Source organism: Mchenga conophoros, linkage group LG8 (assembly GCF_057382185.1).
Source record: "Mchenga conophoros isolate Kocher_MC1m ecotype Shallow Benthic linkage group LG8, M_conophoros_male_GT1.1, whole genome shotgun sequence".
NCBI lineage: Eukaryota > Metazoa > Chordata > Actinopteri > Cichliformes > Cichlidae > Mchenga > Mchenga conophoros.
Genome location: NC_140533.1, coordinates 30,907,744 through 30,931,168, shown reverse-complemented (window position 1 = coordinate 30,931,168; position 23,425 = coordinate 30,907,744). Strand labels below are relative to the sequence as shown.

At 48.8% G+C, this 23,425-nt stretch overlaps 1 protein-coding gene across 2 annotated transcripts in view; it reads left to right on the top strand.

Annotated features, from left to right (window-relative positions):
- The window catches only part of ankfn1a (ankyrin repeat and fibronectin type III domain containing 1a), a 103,498-nt gene extending 81,702 nt beyond the window's left edge, over positions 1–21,796 (top strand). The window contains exons 13-26 of one of the 2 annotated variants that reach the window (XM_085285613.1): positions 1,298–1,388; positions 2,882–2,989; positions 5,492–5,591; positions 6,319–6,451; positions 7,002–7,118; positions 7,250–7,465; positions 7,535–7,701; positions 8,853–9,012; positions 10,769–10,937; positions 11,643–11,809; positions 15,478–15,700; positions 15,778–15,970; positions 16,307–17,070; positions 17,525–21,796. In XM_085285613.1, coding sequence (XP_085141739.1) covers positions 1,298–1,388; positions 2,882–2,989; positions 5,492–5,591; positions 6,319–6,451; positions 7,002–7,118; positions 7,250–7,465; positions 7,535–7,701; positions 8,853–9,012; positions 10,769–10,937; positions 11,643–11,809; positions 15,478–15,700; positions 15,778–15,970; positions 16,307–17,048 — 2,586 coding nt within the window. In that variant the 3' untranslated portion in view covers positions 17,049–17,070; positions 17,525–21,796. The remainder of the gene's footprint in view (positions 1–1,297; positions 1,389–2,881; positions 2,990–5,491; positions 5,592–6,318; positions 6,452–7,001; positions 7,119–7,249; positions 7,466–7,534; positions 7,702–8,852; positions 9,013–10,768; positions 10,938–11,642; positions 11,810–15,477; positions 15,701–15,777; positions 15,971–16,306; positions 17,071–17,524) is intronic. The other variant, XM_085285614.1, reaches the window with a different exon arrangement.
- Positions 21,797–23,425: the final 1,629 nt, after the last annotated feature.

Below are 23,425 nucleotides of genomic sequence, written 5' to 3'. Positions count from 1 at the left end.
AAAGCCTGAAGCTGCGAGGAGCTGTGACCGGAACACAGCACAGGTGCAGGTGGTGCAGGTGGTGTTTTTGTAGCCAGGGAGCAAAGTGAAGGTAGGGAGCTAATGATAGCTGATAATATCTCAGCACATGGCGTTAAAAACATTTAATTAGACAGACACAGCAGCGACAGTAGGACGTTTGAATTCCTGGGAAAAAAGATTTTTAACGTTTATTGGTGGGCACAAACGTCGGCCTGGTGGTCTGTGCACGTAGAGACCAGTCTCACAGGCCTGCACACCCAGGAAATATATGTTCCTCTGCTGGTTGCTAGCATGAAACTGGCTGCAAAGAGGTATGACAACCTCTGAGGGGTGGGGCCTGCTGAGGGTGGGGCCTGCTGAGGGTGGGGCCTGCTGAGGGTGGGGCCGAGTTTAAAGAAACCTGAGTGATATTGGGTTAAAGTCCTTAGTTTGATGTAACGGAGGCTCCGTCGTTCGGTTTCAGGGATCGAGGCCGCTGTCGGTGAAAAAGCTGCACCCTGCTCTGATTGGATGAGGTCAGCTGATTCAGTGCGAGCCTGAAAGTAAACGTGTTGTTCGTGTTGCTCAGGTGGAGTCGACTGTTTTCTGTGGAGACGTTCTGATGTTTCCAGCGTGGAGACGTGTCCTCGTTACGTTGGCTGAAGGCGAGCAGTCGGCTGTTGATGATGATGATGGCAGTGCTGGTTTTTTCTGCAGACCTCCTCTGAGCTGCTGTCTGTGTGGATGAACAGAAGGGGGCGGAGCACACAGGCTCGAGGGGCTCCAATTAAAACCCAAATTGAACCAAGCAGCAGAGTGACATTTGAAAGGAAACTTTCCTCAAATGTTAAAGCACTTATGCTTTCACGAACTTTTACAGCAGCAAAGGTTTATTTCCACAAAGTGTCCTGATGATATAAAACAGTAAAAAGAAACCTCTTCAAACCTTTAGAAAACTTTTTCAGACGTGCACGTCGGAAATGTTCCAGCTTTAAATGCATGAATAAGCAGACAAATGAGTTGGTGAAAAAGCTGTGCAGACGCTTTCACAGCACTCAGTGGGAGTCATCACATTAACCGACATCTGAGGGATAAAAAGCCAGAAACAGCTCAGTCCCGTCCTGACACATTAATAACAGGAGGCAGGATAAAAAGACAAAAGTATGTGGACACACTGCTGCAGTTCCAACAGTGGAAGTGTCCACATACTTTTGTTGATGCAGTTATTTTCACCAGAAGTGATTTCTTTCCTCCAAACTCGCCTCTTCACTCTAACAGATGGGTTTCTACTTTTCAGGGTCGGCTCTACTACGTTCGAGTGTCGGCTTATAACATGAAGGGCTGGGGTCCGCCCGCCTCCTCCCTCCCTCCATCTGCTGCTCCATCCAGTAAGTTCTCTCCATATTTTTCCATTAACCTCACCATCTCAGCAGCTCGCAGCTTCTCTGTGACTCTGGAGTTTAACCTCTTTGTGCAGCAGCTGTTTCAGCCTGCTGAATAATGCATCATGTAAATGTTACAGAGCCACTGTTACAGGCCTGCAGAGAGCAGATTGACTTGGTGGGGTAAATTGGTTTGTTGCAGTTGCAGAAAAACCACAAACGAGCGAGTGAAACACAAGCTGACGACAGGCGAGGTCGTGCCGCATGTTCTCGGGTTGGATATGACGCTCAGGTGGAGGGCATGTTTCATGTGAGGCTGCAGATATTTCGCCACCTGTGGGTTTAGAATGACTTCTAGCTCCTCCCACAAACAACAGTAACAGATTACTTTCTCCAGGGAGTAACTAGATGCTGATATACGTGTAGGAGGCTAGCTTTGGTTTCCTTCTAGACCAGTTAAAGGTGAGATCGGTTGAAACTGATAAACTACTCACTCGCTCATTTGTTACATTTTTGGAGAGTTTGTGACTGGATGAGCTTAAAGACGTGAGATTCAAAATCCCAACGATGGAAGAACAAGGAGATTGTTAGCAGACAATGTGATGTTGTTGGTGACCTCAGAGACGCTCACAGGGCCACGCGGACTCTTCGGCTGAACTTTGACCTGCCTTACACACAGTCAGAGGCCTGGGACAACCCGCAGGGATCAAGGAAAACCCGAACGAAGCCGAGGATCAGCCGTCAGCAGAGCCGGGATGACGTGACGTGTGACAAAGCACAAATACATGAGTCCGAATGTTGTCACATAAAACAGGAAGTTCGTGCGGTGTGAACCTGCAGGGTTTGTTCCTGTGGTCGTGACTGAAGTGTGCGTCCGCTGTGAATCGTGTGAACATCCTGTTCTGACGTCCTCGGGTCGGGAAAATCAATTTCATCGCTCTGTCACGACTCGCTTTCTCTTTTCCTGCACATTGGAGCTTCAGCCTTGAGCTGTGTGTGTGTGTGTGTGTGTGTGTGTGTGTGTGTGTGTGTGTGTCTGTGTGTGTGTGTGTGTGTGTGTGTGTGTGTGTGTCTGTGTCTGTGTCTGTGTGTGTGTGTGTGTGTGTGTCTGTGTCTGTGTGTGTGTGTGTGTGTGTGTGTGCGCGCGCATATGTCAGAAGCAGAGGACAGAAAGTGTGTGGGTGTTTGTTTTAAACAGAGTGAAAGCACGACTACACCTCTAAAGATGCTTGACATCCATTAGTTCATTCTGTAGCATCTCACACACAAACACATTTTCGGAGCCGTTCTTGTTCTCCTGTCTCTGCTCACACGTTAGACTTTATTTTTTCTGTAAACGTCATTTCAAAGTTGTCCAGCTGTCTGAGTCTGCACATGAAAACAGCAGGTAGCTGCACCTGAGTCCACGCCGAAGCACGTTACAATGCTTACGTTTGAGGTGACTGGAGCTCTCGCAGATTCACTCAGTTCCTTCATTTGTCCTGTGGTGCCTTGTCCAGATTGGCGGGAGAGCGATGGCCGGGAACCCAGGAGGCGGGGCCACATCGAGGCCATGGAGCGTCTCCTGCAGCAGGTCCGAGCGACTCACACGCACTACTGCTGTGGAGGTGAGTGTCGGCGGGCTCGTGGCGGATGGCCTTCACCACAATAAACATTTTTTGTTACGTTTTAATCCTTTAGATGTAACTTTTAACACAACTGTGTTAAAAAGGCGTTTCTGACATCAGTGGGAGTTTGAATCCCACTGATGAAGGGCGATCGTGGCTCAAGAGTTGGGAGTTCGCCTTGTAATCGGAAGGTTGCCGGTTCGAGCCCCGGCTCGGACAGTCTCGGTCGTTGTGTCCTTGGGCAAGACACTTCACCCGTTGCCTACTGGTGGTGGTCAGAGGGCCCGGTGGCGCCAGTGTTCGGCAGCCTCGCCTCTGTCAGTGCGCCCCAGGGTGGCTGTGGCTACATGTAGCTGCCATCACCAGTGTGTGAATGTGTGTGTGAATGGGTGGATGACTGGATATGTAAAGTGCTTTGGGGTCCTTAGGGACGAGTAAAGCACTATATAAATACAGGCCATTTACCTTTTTTTTTTTTTTATTGCTGTAATATCTGCAGAGACACGTGTGGAGACACAGTCTGCAGACACAAACATGCTCTTCGATCACAACGCAGATTCATTTTTACTGACGCTCTCACGCCTGTCTGAGCGGACCCAGGAAAAACTGTTTATTCACAGACGCAGAGCTTTGTACAAAGAGGGGGAGTCGGGGTTTCAGAGATCCACGGGAGGGAGGGCAGAGGGACACTGGATCATCGATCCACACACCGCGCTTCGTCCACGCTGCCAAACACTCGGGAATCCAGGCAAGAGAAACCAGGACGGGTCCAGGGAATAAACAGGCGAAGAGATCAGAACCAGGACGAGGTTACAGCGACGCTGACGTGAGGCGTGCAAGCATCCAGCCACGAAACGCTCTGAGCCACCGTTTAAATAGTGGAGAAGCAGGATACCGAGCCGCAGGTGAGGGATTGTTTGCAGGTGCGTGGGCCAGAGGCGGGAGCCCACAGTGAGCTCCGCCCAGACAGGGCGGAGACAGGAGAGAGAGAGAGAGGCAACAAAACCATGTGTCCCGACCGGGCAGACGCAGGGACGTGACACCATCTGACCAGATATCAGTTTATCAGTTTTTTTATTAATCACATCGTCATCGTCACTGCAGGCTGCAGGAGGTTTCAGGCCTTCATCTGTCTCCTCTTCCTCGTCTCATTCACTTAGCTGGATGTTGTCTCAGAAGCAGTTAAACGCTGTAATAACCTGTAATTGAAATGTCAGAACTCAAACTCTCCCCCGTCCTCCTCTCTGACAGATGGAGAGGTGGACGCCTCATTAATCGACTCCAATCGTGTTTGCAGCCCTCTCCAACAAAACTCATTCATGTGTTTATTCAGCATGGCGTGCGAGCTCTCGTCACATTATCCAGTTGTCAGAGCCGGTTAGCTCGGAGCTCACGCACACAGAGACTTGCTAAAGTCGTCAGGTTCCCTGTGACAGACTCGGAAAAAGGCCAATTTTCCAAATGCGAGTGTGCGAGAGCAGCAGCAGCTGGACAAAAGGCGCTCCGATAAAACGAGCTGTAATTACAGCTTTTAACGAGCAAACAGCAATTTCATGGAGAGATAGAAACCCGAAGCCTTAATTCACCTCGTCAAACCCAACAGAGGAACAACAGCAGCCTGTGAGGAGAGATCAGCAGAAGATGGTCGTGTAGGCGCCGGGATCACGAAGTTTCCCTCGTCTCTGAGATCCTGAGTAGAGCAGACAAACAACACAGCGAGTCATTAAACATGATGCAGGTTGTTTTGTGGGACTTTCAGGCATGTAAGTTGATTTGTTTGCAGCAATATTAACGTGCTTATAAAAACAGTGAGCGTACCGTTCATGGCCTGCAGGGGGCGACCTTTCGCAGCTGTGACGTGCAGGTAGTTACAGATTCAGGGTTTCACGTGAGCTTCGTGTGTTTCAGACGTCAGTTTGAGCTGAAACACAAACTGAATGAAAATGAACTGACGTGACACTAAACACACAGCTGCACAGATGTTGCTCCTTAAAGTCGTTTAATATGTTAAACCAACATGGTTTTAATAAAAGGCTTTAAAGCACCAGCACACGAGGACGCTGTGACCTACGGTGATGTTGCTGTGTGCTGCTTTTCTGTTGGGAAGGGGTCAGAGGTCACGGGATCGATGATCTGTTTTTCCTCGACGCTCCCTCCACTGTGCATCTGTATCACGGCTCGTTCCCCTGGCGGTCTGCGGCCGGCTCCTGTCGGCTCCACGTCTGACGTCTGTTTACAGGACGGTAATTACGTGATGCTTAATTAGCTGCAGTAAAAGGGGCGCTGCGGTCTGGAGATTGGCATCACTGAGCGGCCAGTCGGCGTCCTCGCGAGGCCAGAGGGAGCGACAGAGGACGCGAGGGAAAGGAGATAAGATTGAGTCAGAGCGGCAGCGTGGGAGAGAAGCTCGACCCCGCTGACCCATAAACAAACATTTAGACTGAAGCTGGAAAAAAAACGCAGTTTTCACTTGTTTTCTTCTTCTCTCGTCTTTTTGTTCAGATGCCTCTAAGCTGCAGAACCCCAGCAGGAAGCAGTCTGTCTCCAGAAGTCTGAAACATCTCTTCAACTCCTCCAACAAGTTTGTAAAGACACTGAAAAGGTCAGAAGCTGCTTCTCCACGACAAGCCTGAGGACGCTCTCGGCTTCACTGTAACCTTCATAGGCTTCCCGTTCTTGTGGCACCAGCATCACGTTCATTGGTTTAGGTGTGGCGGGTGGGAATTCTCGCAGTATCACCACATATTTTAGTGGAAATATGTGGATCGAGTTCACGTGGGAACCAGCTCAGTCTTGGTGGATATTGCAGGAGTTTTCTTGCAGCCATCCCTTGAGGCGACTTATGTTGTGATTTGGCGCTATATAAATAAAATTGAATTGAATTGAATCCCTCCCATAGACACTGATGCCCTGCTGGTATCAACAGTAGTTCTCTTGGGTGGAATTTCTTGTGGTAGTCCTGCAGTGACATCAGTGGCTCCAACTTGGCGCCTGAGCTTTTCAGGACTGCTGATTTAGTTTCTTGTGTCTTTCTTATTTAAAAGTCTCTGATTGGGGTCAGTGGCGCACACCACAACATAAAGTTGTTTCAGGAAGTTGAAACCACTGATGTCAGCGCGATGACGGACCACAGCAAGAAAGCTGCAGTAGGAAGCAGAGACACAGGAAACAGAATAACAAACATCTTTATCCTAATTTAACTCAGTAAACTCATAAAATGATGGTTTTTCAGACCGAATCTGATTAAACTGTAAAGTGCATCATTAGCATAAGCACGCTAACTCTCCTTTCTATTCACCTGTGCGGACCGCACCATCCTGTGTGTGCAGGGGGATCTACCTGGCGGCTGTGTTCTACCATAAGGACAGTTTACTGGTGACGGCCGAGGAGCAGATCCCCATCGTGGAGGTGGATGACTCGTACAGCAGCTCGCTCATGCAGGATTTCCTGTGGTTCACAAAGGTACGCAAATAAAACCTCATCATCTTCGTCATCATCGTCGTCTGTCCGGCAGCTCTGAATGAGCCCTCTGCTCCTCACACCCTTTCCTCTCATCATGTGTCGTATTTATTTCTGCTGCTGGGTCTCGGCTGTCTTTTATTCCCAGCAGGCAGCTGGTTTGGACATAAATGTCTGAACAGTTCACGTCTTGTTTCAGGGTTTTGGTCTCCCTCCAGCCTCTCTGTACTGCCACACTTCTCTGTTTCTAAAGACCGTGGGTTTGAACCTGCAAACAATGAGTCACGAGGTTCAGCGTAACGAACCGAATCACTGCAGCGCTACAACCTGCAAGTCTGCTGTAACTGAAGGGCTTCTGTAGGGAAGCTGCCAGTGTGACCAGTGTGACCAGTGTGTGCGAGCTGGAGTCATAATGGCTGCTTCAGCCCTCAGCAGCTTTTGCTTGGTTGTAGTAAGAGGGTGGAGGAGGAACGGCAAAGGATTAAAGTGTGTTAATGGACAGTTTTTCACACGCTGTGTCTCTGATGTCAACTTCCTGTTTGTGTGTCTGCAGCTGTCCTGCATGTGGGAGGACGTCCGGTGGCTGAGACAGAGCATGTCGGTGTCCATGTCGTCGTCCTCCACCCTGCAGGCCAGGCACAAGATGCTCACCGCCGCCGGGCAGCTGCAGGTCAGGAAACCAACCAATCAGCTTCAGTGAAAATCACAAACCAAACCTTCAAAGTGACGTCCGACAGGCCGAGCGTGCCCAGAGCCGTCTCAGACCTGTAATCCTGTAATGTTTACCTGCTCCACCCGCAGAACCTCCTGGGAACCCACAACCTGGGCCGGGTCCACTACGAGCCCATCAAGGATCGCCATGGCAACGTGCTGCTGGTGACGATCCGCGACACGGAGAGCCAGCACTCGCTGTTCAGCGGGAAGTGGATGCAGGTGACCAAACTGCAGAGCCAGAGGAAGTCTCTGTCCACACCCGAGGAGCCCTACGCCCTCGACATCCTCATCATCACCATACAGGTGAGGCACAGGCGCGAGTCACCTGACAGGAAGTCCTGAATTTAACCCGTTTCTGTTTCTGCCCTTCAGGACATTTTGGCGTACCAACGGCGCAGCACCCACCGGCTCGCCCCGGGACTCTACTTGGGCTACCTGAAGCTCAGCAGCTCCGTGGACCAGATCAAGGTCCTGGTGTCCCAGCGGACCCCCAACATGCTCTGCCACACCCGCGTACGAGACAACGCCAACGTGTCCAGGTAGGCTTACCTCAGTGCTGAATAACAGCTGCATTGAATGAGGCGAGTGCACGACGAGGGTGGGAGACGGGGTCAGTGCTCTCAGCTGAAGGAGCTGAGAGGAGGAGGGAGGAAGGTTTCCAAGCTGTTTCATGTCAGTGACGTCGCTCGCTCTCAGACTGCGGGGTTGTTGAATGGCGAGCTCTTAGTTTGGTGCTGTTTCCGTGTGAAATGTAGAGCGAACGCTGCTTTGTTCCTGCAGCAGCACACGTGGCTGAAATCAAATGAGGTTCCTCTGCAGGGCGGCTGGGTCGACGTCTGATTAGGACGGCTGCCGGGAGCCTGTGGCGGGTTGGAAAACTGGAAGGGATTTCCTGGTTGATCCAGAACATGCTGGGGGAATACCTCATTTGGCCTGCGAGCACCTTGGAATCGTCCGGGAATATCTGGAAAGTTTTGCTGGCAAAATGGGCGTGTGCAGCTCCCTCATTGGTCTGTCACCCGTGTAACTCGACTTTGGATAAACAGAGGAAGAAACAAAGGAAGGAACTAAAAAGGAAGCAAGTAACAAAGAGACTGAAGAAAAGAAGAAAATGGACCAAGGAAGAAAAACAGGAAGAAGGTAACCAATGAAGAAACAAATGAAGAAACTTTACAAAGAAATAAAAGAAAAAATAAGAAAAACATGGAAGATGCAAACACAGCAACCAGGAAGGAGGAAAGAAGAATCTAACAAGCTAGGAACGGAAGGAAGCGATGAACAAACCAACGAAGGAGGGAACTAACGATGAAAAGAGGGAACCGACTTGAATCTTGCCGCATTACCTCGTGAAGCTCCAGCACCAGTTGGTTCCTACTGTGAGCTAAAGTCAGTGTGAGATGTTCGGCGTGTCCTCGCTCGGACTGATCGAGGATCAACATCGTATTCCTGCTCGTCGACTTCCAAGAATATGTGCGAGCTCGGCAGCTCGGCGTGGTCGAAGAATGGAAGAAACGGGAGAGAAAAGAGCTCCTGCTGTGTTTTTGAGTGTGTGAGCCGGCGTGCAGATGAAGCTGGTGTTGATTTGTCGGTTTCGGTTAGCCAAGGCGAGCGGAGACCCCGCCCTGCGGTCCGCAGGAAGTCTCTGACGGCATCAGTGACCCGCCTCTGTCTGTGTGTGCTGTCCAATCAGAGAGGAGTGGGACTGGATCCAGACGCTGGCAGCTGCAGGAGAGAAGGAGGACGACCAGGGGGCGGGGCCCCGGGCAGAAAGTCACGCCCCTTTACTGTACTATGAGCTGCAGACGGCCATCAAGTCCCTGCTGAAACACATCAACCTACCTCTGCACCAGGTACGCACGCCTCAAACAGCACGCGGCTACAGTCATAGTTACTCTGTACTTATATTACTTACAAATACTTACAGGTAGGAACACTCGAACAACATGAGGGTAAACAGCAGGGAAGGTATTGTTTAGGTTTTCTCTGATACCGGTGCCAAACCGGTACTTTTGAAACGGTGCCGGTGCTTAAAGAATGAAGAACATGTTTTTATTTTTAGCCGTCTCTTTTTTTCTGCAACATACAGTCTATAACATACTATTTTTTTTACGTCAGAGTAATACGACATTTTTCACCTGAGTGATGGTGACACCACCGTTGAAAATGGATGGAGATCTTTGACTATGAATTTCGTCCACTTTTTCTTTGGTCATTTTAGCCTTTTTGGCCAGGGTGAAGGGAGCATCTGCCATCAAACAAGAAGACAGCCGCATGTAGCTATGATGATGTTTGCTAGTTCACCTTACATGCATTAATGTAATAACGTGGTTAGCCTACTCAACGTAAATTACACAGGAACAACATTAAGCTACTCACGCAGAGAAGAACGGCTGCTGCTGCCATCATCATCCTCATCATTTCTGCTACACTGGCAGGGCTAGGGGCCAGGACTCTCCTCTTCGGGTTTTTGGGGGATGTTGCTAACTCCGGGTCAGATAACAGGCACCACACGCTAGATGCGCTCGGTGTGAGGTCTCGCAGCAAGCTATCAAATACGGTGCATTTCTCGACTTTTAAGAAAACGCTATGCGTCGCCAGGTGTTTCATCGGATTCGAGGTGTTACCTCCTTTGACAGTATCACAGTATCAGCTTAAAGCACTTGTTGCTGCTGAGTTTGCATCTTTTGCTGTGAAGTACAGCCAGACTTTGCCTTGGGCATTTTTAATCTGAAGCTCTGCTCTAAAAGAACGTACGTGCCTGGACCCGCCTACTATCCTCAGAAACGTAAAATGATTGGCTAGAATCCAAAGTGTATCACAGCTCAGGCGGAAAAAAAAGAAATGTGCGCTGCTTTTCGGTCTGGTTACTACCGTTTATGTCAGAAGCGGTGCATACCGGTACCCATCCCTAGTAAACAGTCAGGCTTGTACAGGAAACAACAAAGTGATGCAGTAACAGTAATGTGTAGTTGTTTAAGGCAGTGCACGAGTAAATGCTCTTTATTTATATTTTACAGGAACAGAGAGAAATGATTCAGTTTAAAGTACCGTGTAATTACCTGTGCTGCACTTTTCAGGGTGTTAATAATGTGGACGATGTTCAGTTGTTTTACCCACATTGGTGTGATGAGCTCTCCTACAGCAGACACTAAATAAATCCTGCGTGCTTACAGGATATTACAGTGTATATATTACTTACAGTATAATTATTTCCTTTTCCTTTAAAAACCTGTCTTGTTACCTCCTTATGCTCGTGTTCCTGCCTTTAAGTATTTCTACATAAACATAATGACTTAGTAATAAAACCACTGTCAGTTCTTATATTACAGGGGAACTACACCACCCGCCACAGGCTGTGTTACAAAGTTATAACGTAAGCTGCTCCTGCAGGTAACACCTGCAAACATCAGGCTGTAAAATCAGCCTGTAGTCATGTGACAGGTTCTCTAACCTGCAGAGGAAGCGTCTCATTTCAGGCCTGCAGACGACGTTTTACTGGAATCACGTCATTTATTATTATTTTACACGTTAATGATGCTCATTGTAAAGGATTTGACTTTTGTTAGCAGACACTGAAGTACAGTGTGTGTGTGTGTGTGTCTGCAGGCCCGTCACTTCCGGCTCTACAGTCAGGAGGTGGTGGAGCTCGGTCACGGCGTCTCCTTCCTGCTGCTGCTGCCCGCCGCCGATGACGTCTGCTCCGCCCCCGGACAGTCCAACCCCTACACCCCGCTGTCGGGGTTCCTCCACCTGCCCCTGCAGATGTTCGAACTCGGTAAGAGCACGCAGCAGCACGTTACATCGGTTTGATGGCACGGTGACTTTCAGGGATGAAACATCGTGGTGGATCTAAAGGTGGAGCAGACGGCTCTGCTGAGAATGAAGCAGCGGCGAGGTTCATGAGCACGGAGATGCCGAGAACGACCCACTGAGGCGTTTTTAAGAGACGGAGACGCTGGGAAACACGGTGAACACGTTAGAAGCTACCGAGCAGAACTTTCAAGACCACGAGCTCAATGGAACGAGACGACTGCAGAAGGCCTGAAGAACGGGGATGTGGAGCGCCATCTCCAGGTTTTAGGAAGTCTAACGTTCCAATCAGGCCGTAACCAGGGAGCGAGCGTGTTGGAGAAACATCACAGAGCAGCAGCTCGGCGGTGCGTTCACATACACCAGCTCTTACAGGAAGTCTTCAGCCAACTGTCCCGCAGCAGCTCTGAGGCGGGCTCTCAGGTTTACGGGCTCGCTGTGCAGACGTGCGGCAGAGCTTTGGGCTTTTATTGTGGCGGGATGAGCAGCACAGACGGCGGCACAGACGCTCGGGTCCGTCTGCAGAGCCGAGCATTATATCAGTCTGCAGCCAATCACACTGAGCAACACTCGCTCTGTGTACGCACTGCTGCTCGCCGCGCCGGCCGAGTCAGACCGCCGCGATGCTTTGAGTGTCCTCTCTCACGTCTCCTTTCCTTTCTCTCCTCAGTGCACTTCTGCACCTACAAAGAGAAGTTCATCAGCCTGTACTGCCGCCTGTCCTCCGTCCTCGACCTGGACGCCCTTATTACCCAGCAGGCACTGCGGGAGGCCATCACTGACAGCGAGGTGGCCACGGCCAAGCAGAGGCACCAGCTCATCCTGGATTACATCCAGGTAACTTTTGGTCGCCTTTAACCTTTTGACCTATAAATTTCCCAGCATGCATTTCACACACTCATCATCACCTTCAGGTTTAAAGTTCTGACGACGAGTTTTCTGATTTGTACCTGAGACGCTGTGGCTCAGGTTTAGTCTTCTTCTCACGCTGGTTCGTCTTTGCTTCCTTCAGCTGTGTCTCTGGTGGGTGGAGCTTCATCCTGAGGAGAGCGTGCTCTGTAACGTCCTCATATTTCAGCTCGGCGTGTAAGATGAACAGATACTTGTTGTCCTGGAGCAGGTCAGCGGCTCTGTTTGCTAGTTCATGGAAATGTGAGGCTAACCAGGCTGTGAAACATTCAGGGAAGAATTTTCTGAAAGATGTGGGAAAATTCCTGAAATGAACGTGTGAAACTCAAACACTGCTGTGAGTCAGCTGACCTCAGATTAAAACGCCCTTCAGGCTCGTAAACGTCTCCGCTGCAGGAACGTTAATCGCCCGGCAGCTCATCAAACAGCCTTCGTGTAATAGATCTCGTTTTCTCTATGATTTTATTTCAGTTTTTCTCTGAGAAGCAAACAAACTGAAAGCAGACAAGTCTGTGATCGATCTGACACGTTTATGGAGGCAACAAAGAGTCGGTGCTGTTAAACAGTTTGTTTCTCTGCTCTTGGAAAGCTCGCCGCCGCCGCCATCAACAGAGCGCAAAACCACAAGAGCTGGCTCCGATCGCAGCGCTGCCAGAGCGTGTCAGGCCGTCGTCTCGCTCTCCGGCTGTCATCTGAACGCTCGGGGGGAAAAGTAGACGACCACAAAATGCTCGGAAACTAAAAGCAGTCAGAGCGCGTGGAGGGGTGGAGCTTCCGTCAGGCGTCCTGAGGACAGTCATCACTTTAACTGTGAACGGTCCAAAACTTAATGTTCATCTCTCAGAAACAGAGCACATCTGAGACAACAGCTGGTTTCAACATGTAATCGCTGCCACGCTATCACGTACACACACGTTACAGGAGTGACTGATTTATTACATATTTATAAACGTTCACACACTGAGTCTGATTGGACAGTTAGTTTAGGCTCAGCTGCAGCGATGGCGAGCAGATCGATCGCAGTTCCTGTTGCTCGCCCGTCTTCGGCTCTCTCAGTCAGCTCTTCAGTGAACCCGTATCGCTGGTCTTCATCAGGACGTTTCTGTTTCAGGAAGCAGGTTTGGCTCAGCAGGAAACACAAGCGCCCAGACACAGATGCTGAGGGAAGCGACGCTGAGCAGAGTGCGGCGTATCTGCCTGCGTCGCTCTTGGTGTGACATCATGAAGCTGCAGATGGAAACTTCATCTTCAGCTCGGGAAGCTCGTCACCGCACAGCTCTCTCCCTGAAGCTCCACGCCACCCCGATCGGCGTGAAACCTCCAGCATCTTATCTGCAGTGCAACGGCTTCGAACTGACTTCTTCTTACTGCCGTGCAGCTTTACAGATGTGCGAGCAGATTCATCATCACGACCAACTTAAGAGGATTTGTGGGGCTCAACAACTTTCCCGTCTGAACGCAGGAAGACTTTTTCTTATGTTTCTTTAAATGTAGTAAAACTGGACCTGATGGCTGTGATGGCTCAGCCCAGTCTGTCCCACTGTTACTGCAGAAAGACAGCTCCAGCTTATACGTGCTGAGTTTGTGTCGCGGTAATCACACACGGGCGTGGCCCAAAGCACCGAGACTCGCTTCCACATGGACTCCAGAGCGGTTTAAAGGTGAGAACGTGATCCGATCCATCCAGGTGTGCGCTGCAAGTCTGAGCTAAGTGCCTTCAACGACACTGTGAGCGAGCTCCAGGTGACACGGGGAGGAAAACTCGCCTTCAACAGGAAGAAACCTCCAACAGAACCAGGCTCAGGGTTTAGGGCCAATCAGCAACTGAACCGGCTCACCTGGTTTAGTTTTCTGTGCGTGACAAACCGAACCCATCCAAAGATACGGAGCAGAGGAAAGACAGAGCAATGAAACAAACCAATCAGAAACTGACATCATCTGTCCAGAGACAGTAAACCAATCAGAAGCCTTTATTTTTCAGGACGTTGACATCTTTTGTGTACCTGCTGCGGGGCGCGCTGGCTCAGGTGCGACTTTTGTTGTCGAAGGATTCGTCATTTCTTTGGCGCGTTGTGTTTAGATTTGACGATGAGAAGCTGCAGATGAGCCGCGGACTCGCGCTGCGTCGCTTCATTTCCTGTGGACGCGGCGCAGGGCTGATGTAATGGCTCACATCGATCCGGGCTCAGCAGCAGCTCTTTGTAAACGCTCGGCAGAGACGTGCCGCCGCGCTCTGTGGGACGAGCAGGAATCTCCTTCGTGTTTTCCTCGCAGCAGACTCGCCGCATTCTTTCCAGTCGAGTCATCGCCGCTGTCCGTCTCCCCACCGTGTGTGTCGGCGGTCGGCTGACTCTGCGAGGACCGCGGTGGGCCTCGGCCTCTCTGACAGCAGGCTAATTACTGCTGATCACACTTTACTGCCGTCCAAAGAAAACATGTTTGTAACTGTTTCCAGATCAGATCACATCAGCAGTTTAACCACTTATGAAGAAATCCTGTCACTTATGTATAACACGCGCTGGGATGACCTCACTAATGTGCACAATACAAAACAGAGAACTCCACAGTAATATGTCACTAAACGGGACGACGCTGTATAATAATCTTTGTTTGTTTTGGACTGTTTCAGACAAATATTCGTAATAAGCTGTGACGATCCCACTGAGAGCCCACAGATGAAAGTCTCATGAGGCCATTTTCTCTTTAAAGTGGTCGTTTTTACGTCTTTTCCACTGGAACAGCACAAACTAACTACAAGCTGATGGATTCAAACTTTCTGTTTCTGGGCTGAACTGCAAAGTATTTGTATAAAGTGTTTTTAACCTTCCAGCCAAATTAGACTTTACCGAGTGGACGTGGATCCAGCATATAATTGTTCTCCGTGTCTTCATCATATGTTGCATCCTAAACAACGTGCAGGAAACACCTGAGACCTGAATGTTGCTGTTAGGAGTGTTACACAGGAACGCTGAGGTGCTGACAGTGTGGATGCATGACTCCAGAGCCAGTGGGTAGAACGTTGTGCTGTGGAAGCGTCACCATAGAGGCGGGTGGTGGTCAGATCAGTGGGATCGATAAGCAGGCGGAGCTACTCTGCAGGACCAATAGGATGAAGAGTACAGCCGATTAGACTAAAGCTGATTGTGACATCAGCTGATCGCTTTTTGATTTGCCTCCTTTCGTTCCACCCGAGGCACATGTTGACTTTACCTTCGTGCACAGAGCGTGCACGCCACAGAAAAACTGTCACTCGTGTTTGTTCGATAGTGTCAGAGGAGGAGCCTGTGACTGACTCCTGTTCATAAAGTTCCACTTCCACAGCTGAGCTCAAAAGTCCCGTTAAATACATGAATGTAGTTTTCAGCATCAGTAATGTTGTTATGACAGAAAGAAGCCCAGTAAGATCTCTCACAGTAGAACCAAACTCTTCATAATCAGGCTTCAGTCATCACAGTGGTTATCGCCTGATGCCATAGACGAGTAGATCATCAGAAAAGCTCTCTGGTATTTGAGTAAAGCTGTAACTCCTGCTGTGCTCCATGCAGCCCCCATTGAGCTTTTTGAGGGCTAAACTTGTTTTTTCTGCGTCTCTGTAGCAACTGGACGAGATGCGGCGGGACCTTCGCTGGATTACGGACGCCCTACAATACGCACGCTACAAGCAGCCTCGAGGCGGCGTGCCCATCACCTGCTTGGTGGATGCCAGCGTTCCTGAGAGTGACTCCGGTCAACAGAAGACAGACTCCACTTCCTCAAACATGGACTACCTGCCCACACCGTCTCCTTCCCCAGAGCTCCGCCGGAGGAAAGCCATCAGCGGTGAGGCATCGCTCAACAAATTAAACTTCAGGAAAACAAGAAGCACTCAAAGCTAACGTTAATCCTCTGTCATCTAGAGTCGCTGCCGGGCTCAGATGAAGATGCATCCTCGGAGGTGTTCCTGCCCACAGACAGCGACTATGACTCCAGTGATGCCCTGAGCCCCCGTGACCTGGATCTGCTCTATTCTCCGGGCCAGGATCTGTCCCAGCAGGCACTGCGCTTGCTGGGCGGCAGCGCCCCGGACGTGCTCCAAATCAACGAGCTCCGGTGATTAGTGCGCTTTCTTTAACCCTGCACGTCTTCGTGTGCGTGCACTGATCACTTCAGGCTGTAGATCAGAGTCAGTCCACAGCGCAGCGCTGTTACCTTCGGCCTGCACTGGGGTGCTTCAGCACCTGACTAGGATGCGCCCTGCACACCTGGTATCACCTCGCAGGCCCACCCTCAGAGTCACATGACGTTTTTTGTTTTCATCTGAAGTGAATCGTTTTCATTTCTTTAGATTTTAGCTTCTTTGAGTTGTTGAGCATCAGTATCAATCCTCCAGCAGGTCCTCCATGTTGTTTGGGTAATCTGATTACTTTCCTCATGGTTTCCACTCAGGTATAGCGTGTGCCCGGCTAAAGACCTCCCCCTCTCCCCCGTGGTGAAGGATCCTAAGGATGCTCCCCTCTCCTCACCTCTCCTCCCTCGCTCGCCCTCTCGCTCTCGAACCCTGCCCACCTCCACCTCCCTCCCCCTCTCCCCTAGGTTCTCCAAAGATCTTCCCCTGTCCCCGGCTCTGTTTGACACCACCCGGACTCTGGAGGGCCTCTCGCTCTCAAAGAGCCACCACGAGGGCCCCCCCCTCCTCCGGACCCTCGCCAACCCACCCGCCAAACGTAAGATCCTGTCCAGGAGCCACCGTGGGCAGTACTTCAGTGGGCCCCAGCGCTGGCTCAGGGGCCACAGCGGGGAGAGTCACACCGGATCGTTGTCAGAGGGACTCTACACCAAGCAGCTCGACCCCGACCTGCCCCTGCCGGGGGACCTGCCCTCCCCGGATGGCACCACCTATGTCAGCCACGCCTCCTGTGTCCTGGAGAGCCGCAAAACCCGACATCGGGAGCCGCGACCGCACGTTCGCAGGATATTCGTTGAGCCCTGCAAAGAGCTGTCACCAGGCCACGAGAGGAGGGGGTGGGAGGAGGAGGAGCAGGGGGCAGTGGTGATGGAGAAGGTGAGGGCCGCAGGCGTGTCAGTGGTCGTGGAAGGGGAGGAGCCAGAGGGAGCCACCGCCCAGGAGGTGGACTCGGATGACCAAACCAACTCCCAGGTGTCGGAGATCCTCAGCAGCACGCTTTAAGGAAGAAGTTCTTCAGACATATGTAGGTACTACCAAAACCAACAAGGCATGATGTCACTTCCTGTTCTCTACTTAAGCAGATTTTCATGATTCATAATTCATAATAATCCTTCTTTATCTGGTAGTCTGCATTCCAACCTCTGTCTGAAACAAGCTGTTTTAGCTCCTCCCCTTTTAAGCAAACACTCTTCTGATTGGTTTCCTCTCACAAACAGAAGGTCTAAACAGTAGGTGGGCGGGGCCATGTAACTGCAGTGTTTAGATTACTGCACTGAGCTCATTATTGGAAACTTTGGTCACGATCAGTATAAACATTCAATACTGGAACAGTCGACAGTTGTGAGAAACTATTTGTTTATACTGTTGACCTGAGGAGTCGCCCCCTGCTGGACATTAGAAAGAATGCAGGTTTCAGATCCATCATTATTCACAGTATCTCAGCTAACTATTCCCCGCCCTTCCTTTTTTTACCACAGTGGTGATTGGCCGGGCGTGTTGCTGACGAGCTGCCCTCCGACCTCCGCAGATTGTAAACTCAACTAAAGTTGCTGGTTCAACTCTGCCACGCCTCAGAACCCATGGCATCGACTGTTACCCAGGAAAAAAAGTCAATGCAACGACAAACCAAGCACTGCTTCTCCGACCAGGAACTTTGCACAAGACTCTGCATGTCGACCAACAAAAAGAAAAGAAAAAAAGCTGGTTTGATTGATTGTTGCGCTTAAGAAAAAATCCGCAGTTTAGAGTTATTTTTTGGACCCCGCCCTCAGAGCATGGATACCCACCCTCGACTTGAATGTACGGTTCAGCCTGTTTGTTCGTGGCCGCCTGTGACGATCCAATCCCGTCTTTCAATCACTGTTGTTCTGAGCTGCTCCTGTGTGCTGTCCTGGTGTTAAAAAGAAGAAAATATATATAAATATATTAATCGCTGAGTGTTGAGCACGGAAACGGCCTCAGTCACTAAACAAAGACCACTAAAACCTTAAAACATGAAGTATTTTTATATTTTCAGGTTTAAAGACCAACTATTTTACCTGGAATGTGGATGACTAGTCGGAGCTGTATTTTGTTGGCATGAAGTAGTCTGTGGTGTTGTTTTTGTTTGTTTTAATCTTTGACTGAAGCTTTACGTCCATTTTGTGCTTCCTTTCTCGTTCGGCATGATGATGTCAGGGAGTCTGTGGGTTCCGGTTTAGCCTTCGCCGTGTGGTCAGACCTGACAGTGTTTGTGCTGTCTTTGTTGACTTCTTGTTCAGCTTCTTCCACGATGGCGGTGTTTTCTCTTCTGTTTTTTTCTTTTTTACTTAAAACTTGCAGCAGCTCCATCTGTGTTGTAGAGAAGTGATGTAGAGTGGAGAGCGGTTTGAACATGCACAGATTCTTAACGTATGCACAGTATTTTAAAAGTGCATTTTTAACGTTTGCACATAGCGATTATGGAATTAAAGCTAATTAAATATTTGATTAAATTGGGCATTAACTCTGGCAGCTTCTACCACAGTGACTGTACAAAGGTCAGTTTAATGTCCTACAAAGGGTTGACGATAAGGCGTCAGCTTACAGGTTTGATTCGGTCTCCAGATGATCTTTAGTGATGTCTGAAGATTTCAGCTTTACAACCAGACGCGCAATAAATGTACCAACACGTTTCTGCTGCAGCTGTCTCGTTAGCACAGCTCATGGTGTAGTTAAATCATTTGTTAGTTTTCATACTGAGAGTTACAGAGAAGATCGTTACCAAAATCATGTCCGTGCTAAAGGTTATCGCCAATATCTGAACGGAAGCTGAAGTCATTTAAAAATCAGGATTATTGAGGTTTCTCGCGTGATGTCATGAACACGTCGTCTGCCGTGGGCGAGATGCAACCACCATGGTTACTATGGAAATGTGTATTCCCGAACTGATTGGCCTTGGTTCCTGAGGTCTTTGGTTGAAATGGGTTGCCAAGACGGTGGAACACCAAAAACGTCTTAGCGATCACTTGTTGCTCACAGGTTGTCTGTAGTTTTTCATGTTTGCTAACTGTTAGCCCGGCTGTAGTAAAACTTGAAAAAGTGCGATGTGAACCAGAAATGATGGAGAAGGTTTGTGTCATACTTTGGACGGTGTTTGTTTTCAGGTCTGTTTCTTCCATTCGGACTAAGACCGCAGCAACATGTTAGGAACCAAAGTCATCACAAGGAACTTTGGACAGTTGGAGAATGCACATTTTCCTTAGCAAGGGTTAGTTACCACTGATCGGGCCGTAGACCTGCGTGGCTGACACTTTAGTAATCATTTACCCCTCGCAACTGGTCTGGAAATGATCAGGAAACAACCGGTGGATGGCAGATGGTTTCAGACTGGTCTCAAGTCTTATAATTATCTACGCTGACTCCATGATTCTCATGTGTCTACAGTGGTGAACAAGTCACATGGTTAAACCTCAGTAACCTGTCATTTCATAGGCTAAAGTTCCCTAAAAAATCCAAAGAACGTCATGTTTATCTTTTGGCTCCACATGACGACAAAACGAACGCTCATGTTAGAGCACTAGCTAGCATTAGCCAGAGGAAACACCAGTTTTATGTAACGAACATAGGTTAGCCAAACAGGACTATCAGATAATTTTACGATCTATCCACTATTTTAACGCATTCAATTTAGTTACTTAAGCTAGCTAAACTAACTAGGACCGCTTGCCAATGTTATTGTGGGCGAAAACTGACTCCTAATTAGCCAGCTAGCAAAATTATCATTATTAAGTCTAAGACGATTGAGTTGAAGCAAAAGCATTAAATTAAAAGATGTGGTAACGTAGAGGGATTAAAGGCAGGGCGGTTAGCCAGCTAGCTGTAACGTCACACCGGCTATTCAGTGGAGTTCAAACATTTACAGCATTTTCTGTCAGTACTAACAAAGGTTTCCTGGATCTGCCAACAGTTCTGAAGCTTGACACGAGACATGATTTTGGTATCGAACATCTGACTGTCAGCATTAGGCTACGTCCTCATATACACGGGTATTTTTTAAAGCAAGGATTTCTTTTTGAAAAATATCAAGAGCGTGCCAGCAGGTGGCGATATAAGCCTCACTGCATAAAAATGCTGGCAGCTCAAAAGACTATAAACAATAATTGTTTACTTTGGGACCAAAAGGCCCAGAAAAAGTCACATTAACTAAATGCCTGTGTACATGTGGACAGGACCTTAAGCTAAACCAGTTTATAACGATTTAAATTTTGTTTTTGTACCTGTGGCCATCACATCTTCTGATTATGTACAAGCAAAATTAATAAAGACTGATCGTAGTCATTCGATGAGTATTTGACCCGAAAATTCAACCCACCGCGTGTCGTACTGTGAATTTCGATAGCTGTCGACGTTCACGTTAAACGGCTATTCTAGTTTTAGTTTCCTTGTGTACGAGTACAAGATGACGCCAGCTAACGTTACATTAGAAATGTCATTTCCATCCATGCCTCATCAAACTCAAAAACACTGCAAATGGGGAACACCGTAAAAAGTTTCCGTCAACATTTCTTTATTTGAATTTAATGCTTGAATTGAAAACATGAAAGCTGGATGGAAACTTGACTGATGACTACAAAGGTGTTGGCTACAGCTATGGAAATAAAAGTTGTAATAAACAGCAGGAAGGAGACAGTTTCACTTCATTAGAGTAATGAAAGCAGCAGCCGGGTGACTCGCTCCACAGTAAGTTGAGTTTATTGATTTTGAGGCTCCTGTTTGTCTCACAAAGGCTTTTATTCTGAAAGGCTGAACGCCTAAACTTTGTTTGTTTTTATTGATTTCACTCTGTCTTCATGTTTTCTTTCTGCTGTTTTTATCACGTCTGGTATTTTGTCGTGATGTGCGGACTCAGAAACGCCGAGTCGACCTTCTGTTTGTATATTTCTGGATCACCTCCATTTATCTAAAAATGCCTTTTGCGTTCACTTTGATGCCACTTTATTTATTCGCAGCAGACGTTGATGACGTGTTTTTTATGGACTGCTTTACAAAAAGTGTTCATGCATTTTGACATTTTGCAACCTCACAGGAATGGATGTATTTTACCAGCTGAAATAAACTCATGTTGATGTCGTGCACTTCAACCTGCCACCTGCTGTTTGTGAGGTTTGTGCGCTGTGCCTGTGGCATTCTGGGTAAACAACACTCTTTATTCCTTAGGTGGTGTGTTCAGTCACAGCTTTGCTTCAGAAAGCTCGGGTTTAAGGCAGCTGCAGTCTGGATTAGGTCTGGTTTAATGGTGACTCTAAATCGGGTTTTATACTGGCTGCCATCGGGCTTAATGTAAGTGTAATTAAGTTTTTCAATAATTTAGACATGATAACAGCTTAATGTCAGCGTTCAATCTGAATTAAAGCTTAACTTTAAATCAGGTCTAACCTGAGCTTTAAGTAAAAGTTTAATCCAGGCTCTAAACCACATTTAAAACTGGTTTTAAATCTTCATACAACCTCAAATTGGATTTAAGTGTCTTAAAGGAGGCTTTAATTCAGGTTTAATGTCAGCTTTCAACCGTATTTAATTCTGGCTTCAAATTAGATTCATGTCTTGCTGTGAACCAGGTTTAGCTCTGATTAGAAGGGATTTATTGTCTCTGCAAAATCTGAATCACAGGTCAGAACAAAGGATGACAGAGTCTGGCACAGCGCGAGGAAGCATGAACACAGTTTCACGTTTCTGAGCTCAGAGTATTAAACTGTAGAACAGTAAAAAGCCACCGAGCGTCACTGTGGACGGTGTTTGTGGTCTCTCGGAGGTCAGCCCGTAGGTGTTGGAGGAATCGGCCGAGCTCCTGAGCTGCACGCCGGGCGGCTGCGGTCACAGGACGCCGTGTGGGAGGGTGTGAACCAGCTGGAATCTCACACCACCGCTGGGAGGGAGTTTTCCAGCTGGAGCTCCCGGAGCATTCAGGAGCGTCGGTCCAAGCCACAGGATCGCCGCTCTGCAGGCAGGACGGTCCAGCAGCTCAGACTGCGAGCTGAGCAGACGTCAGGCCTTCATTCAGTTTCACCACAGCTGTCACGAGTTGCTTAGAGGATCCACTCGCAGGACTCCTGGGTAGCGTTCAAACAGAGATAGTTTATTTACAGATCTTCACCAAGTGTATGTACAGACGGTGCGAGGTTAGTGCTATATACAAGACGTGAGGGGCAGGGCTCCAGGGAAAACGGGGAAATCACACACGCGCTCAGAACAGCCTCTCTCCACTCCGCTAGCGACCTGTCACTCCTTCCACACTCCACACGGGGAAACACGGGGATGGGTCCGGGGAATCTGGGAACACGTTAAGTCTCTGGGACAGGGGCACGGGAAACTTGAGCTAGGTGTGTACTGACAAGAGCCTTCACAACAATCCAGCATTGAACAGCTGATCTCCTCCTAATATACCAGCTGGTCTGATAAGGCCCAGGTGTTCCCAATCCAGGAAGGCGTGGACCGAGGGCGTGAAGCCGCCATGAGTTCCGCCCCAGCAAAACAGGGGAGAGGAAAAAGAGAAGAGAAGGGGGGCTAAGAGTGAAGAGATGCTGATCTTGCCGATCCCGCAGGTCGTGACAACAGCTCCATGTTTCTGACAGTGGAGCAGAATGTTTCAGTGAAATTAGAGAACAAGTGTCCGTTTCATCGCAGCGCCTGCTGTTACCGACGCTTGGTGGAAACGTTATTATGGTCTGAAACAGGCGCCGTGGAGGGACGACGTCCTGTCCCGAACCCGTCACTGACCAGTGTTTGAGGGCAAAATCGCTAAAGGACGCCGATGCTTTGACATGCTATGATTCATGAAAACTAAAACAAAATGTGTGGATTCAATTTAACTTCATTTATTTAACAGCTGTTCACAACAGGCCTGCAGGTGCTTTAAGGTGGAAAGCAAAGGCTCTGCAGTAATGAAGCCATGCGCCTGCTGTAGTTTTAAATGACGAAGCAGGTGGAGATCATTTTCAGCTCGTTCACTTCCAGTCACTCATGACTCTCCACGTAAACGCCCCCTGCTGCACTCCGGCTGAAGTGCAACCACTTCCTGTCCGACTACGGGAACTCGAACGGCGGCTCTGTCCTCGGCCTCTGACGCCGACCCTCGAGAACACTCGGTCCTCTTTAAGCCGCCTCTGTAATGTTGAAGTGTATTGTTTTGTATTTGAATCTGTTTTTCCTTTCAAAGTCTCCTATATGAGCAGATGTTGCGGCTGATGTGAACGTGCTGTAATAATCCTTCTGTTTCCTGCTTTTCCATCAAACTCCCACTTCTGGAGTTCACTCTTCTCGGTGTCCTCGAGGCTTTTGGGGTAAAAACATTACGTCACCTTCTCATTCACTTATCATCAAAAGCCTCGTAGTGCCATTAGCATTCTCCATAGTTTCCA